General features: G+C 40.3%; 1 protein-coding gene across 2 annotated transcripts in view; it reads right to left on the bottom strand.

Moving 5' to 3' along the window:
- The window catches only part of LOC143130830 (Fc receptor-like protein 5), a 9104-nt gene extending 5632 nt beyond the window's left edge, over positions 1-3472 (bottom strand). Inside the window, exons 1-4 of one of the 2 annotated variants that reach the window (XM_076290056.1) lie at positions 3463-3472; positions 1794-2132; positions 1385-1618; positions 357-695 (exon numbers count right to left, since the gene is read on the bottom strand). In XM_076290056.1, the coding sequence (XP_076146171.1) occupies positions 357-695; positions 1385-1618; positions 1794-1980 (760 nt within the window). In that variant the 5' untranslated portion in view covers positions 1981-2132; positions 3463-3472. The remainder of the gene's footprint in view (positions 1-356; positions 696-1384; positions 1619-1793; positions 2133-3462) is intronic. The other variant, XM_076290064.1, reaches the window with a different exon arrangement.
- Positions 3473-8136: the final 4664 nt, after the last annotated feature.

An 8136-nucleotide genomic window follows, 5' to 3' on the forward strand; every position in this document is an offset into this window, starting at 1 on the left:
AGACACCTTAAAGACCATGTGTACCAAAAATATTTGTCCTATGTTTATTTTAACATACTTTAAAAACCTTTTATTTGGGAGCTGTGAGGCCGTCATCCTCTTCTCAAGGTGCAACCAGGAAGTAAACAGCTCTGGTCATGTGACAATTTACTCAAAACATTTGACACTGCACACATTTCATTGAAACACTCTATTGTTTCAATATTTACTGAAAGAGTATTGGGATATTCCCCAGTTACAGTTTTAGAGGCTTATAAGTACATATTTTTTTTTCGGTCACAATTGTGACCGATGGGGTGAAATGGGTTAAGCCAACACTGTAGAGAAACAAACGTATTCTGAATATGGTAAATTACCTGTCACAGAGAGAGAGACAGGTTTTCCAGAAAACTCCTCGTCATCCTTATTTGTGGAAAATCTAAAGTAATATTGTCCTGTATGCTTCACACTAACTTCCTTTATCCTTAGGCTGCAGTCATTATTTTTATTTCCAATATATTCCATATGGTTGCCATATGTATTTTCCACACTAAAATCCATAGTCGCCTCTCCAGAACCCAAACTGGAAACCCAGAGTGGTGTTGTGACAGCATAGCCACTGGGGTAAGAATAGTAGCACGTTATGTCCACAGAGAAACCTTCCACAGCACAGATCTCCTGGTGGGTATACGTCACACTACTGCAAGAAAATACACCTGCACACACACAAACACACACACACACACACACACACTTTTAAATCAATCTGTAGTTATCTGAACAACCACCATAGTTTTTAATGACACATCATCTACAATACTGTGATGAAGATGAGTATTGCATAATGCTGACAGTAGGTACTACCAGAGACTTTCTAATGAGGAGACACAGCACTCAAAAAATCCTCCATAGAAATGTATGAGGCTAGTTTGTAACCGTTGTCTACACATATCCCACCCCTTCCTCGGCAAAACGTTGACATGTGAATACATTGAACCAATCATGTGGTGTGATGTGAATACATTGAGCTAATCATATGGTGTGTTGTGAAGACATCGTGCCAATCATTTGTTGTGAACTCGCCGCTGGAGCAAGATTGGAGTCGCGAAGCCTTGCGCACACGCCTTTCTGCCGAATAAAATGCCCGATGAGTGCCCAAAAAGCGTTGCAATATGGCCGCCGAGTGGAGGGACTTGCCTAAAAGGACTTTGGTACTAACACCACCACCAGTGGTAAAATATGGTGGGTAAACTATGAATTCTGTGATCACGGTAAGGTGGAATGCACCACATAAATGAATTACCATTTTGAATTGGGTATAAATAAGATCTGCCACATGGGAGGAAGCTGTACAATACTCCATGCACTTGGTCCTCTGGATCTAAATCAGTGTAATTGCACTCACACACTGGTGGAGAGGGATGATCTTCATGTCCTCTGACAGCACAGGAGTAATGTCCACTGTCATCGTTACTGACCGGGTTAATCACCAGAGTGTTGCCGCTGGTCGTGTATTTGGCACCAACAGGTTGTCTGTTCCTGTACCAGATGTAGGTGGGTCTGGAGTTCGGAGGGCAGGTGGAGGTGCAGGTCAGTGTCACTCTCCGATTCTCTCTATTTTTACTCACCTTTAGTGGACCTATGAGGATCAGAAAATGAAATGGATGTTTCAGTAAAACCATTGTTTCTGTAAATATATGAAAATATACTAGATAGATAGATAGATAGATAGATACTTTCTTACGTTATACTTTATTGATCCCCAAGGGGAAATTCAAGACATAAACACTAAATAGATATAAACACTAAATTACCTGCCACACTGAGAGAGACATCAGTTTTTCCGTTCCACCTCCCAGTTGTGTCATTAGTTTCAAATCTGAAGTGATATTTTCCTTTGTGATTCAAACTAAGTTCCTTTATCCTTAGGCTGCAGTCATTGTTTTTATTTCCAATATATTCCACATGGTTGCCATATGTATTTTTCACACTAAAATCCATCCTCTCTCCAGAACCCAAACTGGAAAACCAGAGTGGTGTTGTGACAGCATAGCCACTGGGGTAAGAATAGTAGCATGTTATGTCCACAGAGGAACCTTCCACAACACAGATCTCCTGGTGGGTATATGTCACACTCCAGCAATGTGATACACCTGGACAGTGTCGGGAAGTAATGGAATATGTAACAGGATTACGTATTCAAAATACAAAATATGAGTTTCTGTATATTAATATTGTAAGATAACTCTGTTATTGTTACTTCTTGTTAACCGGGTGTGCTGGAAGTAGGATGTTTTGTGCAGTAATATTTCTTAAATGTTTTGCAAAAAACAGATTATTCTTCTGTAATATGACATGACATGTGTGTGTGTTATTATGTTGAATTACTTAAACATGGAATTAGTTTAACATGGGTGACACCATTTAGTAGTGAACTAGCACACTTAGTTAATTAACAGTGTTTCATACACGATAAGTTTAGCTATTGTCTATGTAAAAAGCTTTGGCTATTGATTCATATTAGCAATTAAAGTCCTTTTTAGCCTTACTTGCCATTTAGTATTCTGATACTTTTTGTTAGAATTGAGAGAAAGTGGAATAACATTATGTCCAATATTCCAATATGTGGTTTAATGTTCTGCATTATGTCCAATATTCCAATATGTGGTTTAATGTTCTGCATTTCTCATTAATGGGTCACTTTGATACTACAAGTATGATTCTATGTAACGTATGTAACTGTGTATAACTGTGTGTGACTGTATTTAGAGATAAGTGGGAATATTATGACTTTGCAGTGTTTCACTGTTCTACATGGCTGCGTCAGTAGCTATCTGCTCCGGATTGCCAGGTTGCCACTTATCAGAGTCTGATTCAGTGTAGTCCACGTGATGGGATGACCAATGCCATCTCCCGTCAGCCTGGAAGGATACTTAAGCCCTAACTATTTCCTTGTCTAGTTAGAGCAGCTGATGCATCTTTAGGTGAAGTCATGCTGTCTCTCCCTTGATGCTCATCATTGTAAATAAAACTCTGTTGCTGATTTTTCATACTATTGGTCTGACTGGGTCATTCATCTGTGGTATCAAAATTACCATCAGAACACAATAAATCATTATAACATGCAGGCAAAAGCTTTTGAATCTCAGATTCATTGCATCTTATTGACACAACAGTGTTTCATATCACAGAGGCTTGTATATCAATCCATGCACTGTAAAACATTAGCTATGGGCCTTACAAATTCACATAACCTCACATTACCATTTCATCCACTGCTAATGAAAAATAACATTGTGATGAAGATAACTATTGCATAATGCTTACAGTAGGCTACTACCACCATTTCATGCATCAGGTGTTACCAATGGTAAATGTTACCATTTTGAATTGGGTATAAATTATATCTACCACATGGGAGCTAGATGAAAAACACTCCAGGCACGTGGTCCTCTGGATCTAAATCAGTGTAATTGCACTCACACACTGGTGGAGAGGGATGGTCTTCATGTCCTCTGACAGCACAGGAGTAATGTCCACTGTCATCGTTACTGACTGGGTTAATCACCAGAGTGTTGCCGCTGGTCGTGTATTTGGCACCAACAGGTTGTCTGTTCCTGTACCAGATGTAGGTGGGGCTGGAGTTCGGAGGGCAGGTGGAGGTGCAGGTCAGTGTCACTCTCCGATTCTCTCTATTTTTATTCACCTTTAGTAGACCTATGAGGATCAGAGAGCTTACTGTTTTTTTTAGTGCACATATATCAACACTGCATATACTACTAAATAAGTCATATCTAGTTCTTATTTGGATGGTTGAATAAATGTTGCTATTTTAGATATTTATAGAGAGGTCAGCTGAATTTTTTTTCATAGTTTGGCTGGTCCTGCGACTTATAGTCAGACGCGACTAATATATAAAAATATATATACTTATGTAACATGTTTTTAAATGTTAATTCATACTGACTGACATGAACGACAAGGAGTAAACATTATCGTCTACAGCCGCGAGAGGGTGCAAGGCTTGTGGAATGAGATTGAGAACTTGCTTGTGGACTCGCTCGCTTATTACCGGAAATCTTAGTCACTTTTTAGCATGATGCTAGTGTAACCTGCGTTCTGTTGAACCTGCGCGATTCAGCCCTGCACATGCCCAGACTCGAACCTGCGAACAGCAGCACCTCAGGTCGGGAGGCGAGTGTGCTGACAGTTGAGCTCAAAGCCCAGGCTACTAGCTCGCATGCCAGCAGCACTCTTAAGGCGTCGGGGAGTGAGGTTTACTAACGTTCCACACACACAGCTAAGCTAGCTGGCATCCGTTACACTCACCCCCCTAAACCTCATTCCCGATCCGGGTCACGGCACCAATGTAACAGAGGTCGTAATTCGTCCGCTGCTCACAGCCCTCGAACCCGCCACCTCAACAAACCCCGGCATGGGAGTCGAACGCTCTAACCACTGAGCAAAAAGCGTAGTTGAATAACTTGCCTTTCCAGATTAAATGTCAATACTGGTTAAGAAAGGCATGTGAACAGTCTATAAAATAAGGTAGCTTCTGTAGTATAGCATCATCCGAAGTTTGCACGTTCTTTTAAAACGCAACTTTTTTTCTCTCTCGCTCTCAGAGGTAGCCTCCCGAGCATTTGCTCTGCTGCTGGATTGTGCCTCCACATGGATTGGATTTTGTGAAATACATTTCTAAATAAATGTGACTTATAGTCCAGTGTAATTTATATGTTTTTTCCTCTTCATGACACATTTTTTGACTTATACTCCGGAGCGATTTATAGTCCGGAAAATACGGTATTAAACAGATTATTGAATCTTATAATAAGGTAGTCAATGATAACATAAACCAGTGTCACCTTCTTATCCTGGTAAAAAATCAATATCCCATGGTGAAAGTCATGAGAGGTCAAATGAGTTAAAGGAATTATCCGGAGTAAAATGCACTTTAGATCAATTTACGGATGATTGGGAGAACATATGTTGAGTTGACATCAAAATCATGTCATTCGGATGTGTTTTGAGAAAGTTTGATTTTACGTTTTTAGTCAAAACTCGTTAGCCTGGAAGTGACCAGGGCATGTGATTTCGCCTACAAAACGCTATTTTTATACCTCTTCTACAGTTCCAAACAATATTACACTTGGGTCATTCCAAGTGAAAACAGCCAAAATCGGGGTATCATGTACATGGTACCCCTCAGATTTTGCTGAAAAGCGGTGAAAATATGCCTTATGTTACCAAACAAAGGAATCTGAAGTTTCAGGTCAATATCTCAAACGGTTTGCCCGTGCCGTCCATTTGAAATTCGGGTGCTACGGCCCTAATTGACACATTGGAATTTCACATTTCATCCTTTGCCATTTTTGGAAGCCCATAACGTCTGTTCTAATATTGGTAGAAGGCTGGAAACTGGTGTGGTAGTTCATTGTAGCCTGTACTACACAATTCTGGAGGCAGAATCAACATTCCTTACTGTTTAGGTGAGAGGTGGGTCACCAAAGTCCTAAAAAATGTTGACGGCATGTGTGATTTTTCACTTTTTGGGTGGCCGTAGCACCACGATTAATGATCATATTAATTCTAAGCAGGATTATTTGTTATATTTGGGAACTTTGCTTTTGACAAAATTAATTTGAGGGTTATGGTACCACTGGTGGGGGTTTTATGGGGGTCCAAAAACCCTCTCCGGCAAATGTGACTTTTTTGGAACCCCATATTTGGACCCCCAAATGACCATGTGGGCACTTGATGATCCTAATGGGATTTATACCAGATAAAGATACATATTTTTTCTTTCTTTTAATGAAATAAAAATGTTGACTATGAAGCTCCATAATATGAATTTTATTCTTCATAATGCACCATTTTGGACATTGTTTCCAGAAGTCTGGAATGTAGATCAGGGAGAATTTAGTGATGATAAAGCATGAAAATAGTGGAAATAACTTAGTATTATGCTCAGTGATGGTAAACAATTAAATACTGAGACTGTCACAGATTAACCCCTTATCCCCCATGAAAGAGACCCGCCATCAAACTTTCAAACTAAATAACAAGAATGTTACATAGTGTAAGAACACTACAAATAAAATGGAGGTTTTCCTGGCCCCTGTCACTCCAAATAAAATTAAATTGAAAATTAAATGGAATAGTGTGTTTAAGTATTATCCAAGAAATTGTGGAAGCAGTGGCATCATTTTGTCATGGTCATTTTGGTCAAGTTTGTATTGGCGAGCACTACGTCCATAGATGTCTGGCACACTGACACAACAAACGATATGTTGGAATGGCACCCAACAGGGGATCTGTCTTTGGTCCGATGGCCATTTGAGATATTGACCTGAAACTTCAGATTCCTCAGTTTGGTAACATACAGCATATTTTCACCGCTTTTCAGCAAAATCTGAGAGGTGTCATGTACATGGGTGACTGAGTTGGCGTTAGGGTGACCACCCGTCCCGCGTAGCGTGTGCGCGCACAGCGTTTGAAGCCATATTCATGCGTCCCGCAAATTGAGACTGTGTCACGCATTAATCAATAGCCTAGAAATCTAGACGCGCCCCTCGTCAGGATACATAATCAATGCTCAAAAAAAAATTGGTCGCTCTATATCCTGCAGCCGGTTGCACGTAAGTTCCATCTTAGCTCAGTTCTAACGTAAACTGGCACGTTGAAGTTTACGAGCTACTAAAATGTATCGGGTTGCACCAAATTGAATAGTTTCAACGTAACCAGAGAAGCTGTAGACGGGCTCTGGTAACACAAGTTATGACTTAAATTACACCCCCCTCTCCCTAGGTGTAAGGTCCATCGTAGGTAATTTGGTAACATGGTTTTTTCTCATTTAAATTGTGAGGATGTTAAATTTAACAAAGTATAGGCTTAAGTCGAGAAGAGTTACATACGCGACCAATTACACACATTTAATTTAGCTACTTGAGCAGTGTTTGAATGATGTTTAAGGACCTACAAATAGGCTACCAAACATCTACCTGTTCTATCTATCATTACCAAATCAAAGCATACATTTCATTGCTGTGGATTGATGTTATCAGAGATTTCATTAGCCATAGGCCTACTTGAAAGAGGTTTAACCTTACCGTTACCTTCACTAACGTTAACGTTATCCACTGCGGTAGCCTTATGCCAAGTGGTGGCTGAAATGTTAGGCTACCCAGAACACTGAACAGTTTTTTTTCCCTGCGCCTGCCTTTACTAACATGCAAATTCACCATCCTTCCTCCCCCTTATCGTTTTTTACAGCTCCTTCTATACATTATAATTTATTTAAAGTGAATAAATTGTAATGAGAAATAAATAAAATGAAATAGGTCTAGCTAAAGTAAATCGTAAGTGGAAGTGCATCTGTCAATTCACTGAATGTTCAAAGTATTATGAATCTTTATTTAGAAAAAAAAGACACATTGGTTGGCCTATTCATGATACATCAGCAATTACACATGTTTAGGGGAGGGCATTATCATCATAATATATCATGTACGGTGGATATGTGCTAGAAATGGGTAAACCACTATCAGTGAGTCTGCCCGTGAGGTGGGGGCACCGCCGCGCCAGGCAGTGTCCCACATTGTCCCTCAGAAACATACCCCTTGTCCCCCCTTGGGATTATTAGCAGGTGGTCACCCTAGTTGGCGTGGAATGACCCACTTACGTGGTAGTGAGTAGAGGGTCCCTAAAGCCAAACCGAAGTATCCCGAGGTCTTTATGTGGTCGGATAGAGAGTCCAGAATGAATTTCATCAAGCCAGTACCTTTCCGGAAATGTTGCTGCTGCAGCTGGCATAGGGGAAAGTCCGTAGGAGTCGATGGCCGAGTGTGGAGTAACACGCTCAGGAAATTCACAATTTCGTCGCCGTTTTTTTTTTTTTTTTTTTTAAACATAGTCCAGTATTTCTTTCGAAATTGAAATGAAGTTGTATGCAACAGCAAACCCTAGCTTACTAACAGGTTGGAATTTTGAAATGTCACGTGACGTGATGTCGTGCAACGACGTGATGCAATCGACTCCTACAGACTTTTCCCTAAAGATGCTAGCTGCAGCAGCAACATTTCCGGAAACGTACTGGCTTGATGAAATTCATTCTGGACTCTCTATCCGACCACGTAAAGACCTCGGGATACTTCGGTT

Source organism: Alosa pseudoharengus, unplaced genomic scaffold (assembly GCF_046254945.1).
Source record: "Alosa pseudoharengus isolate Yale_2024_CS ecotype anadromous, Long Island Sound unplaced genomic scaffold, YU_APseudo_1.1 YU_APseudo_1.1_scf_1, whole genome shotgun sequence".
In the NCBI taxonomy this organism is placed as follows: Eukaryota; Metazoa; Chordata; class Actinopteri; order Clupeiformes; family Clupeidae; genus Alosa; species Alosa pseudoharengus.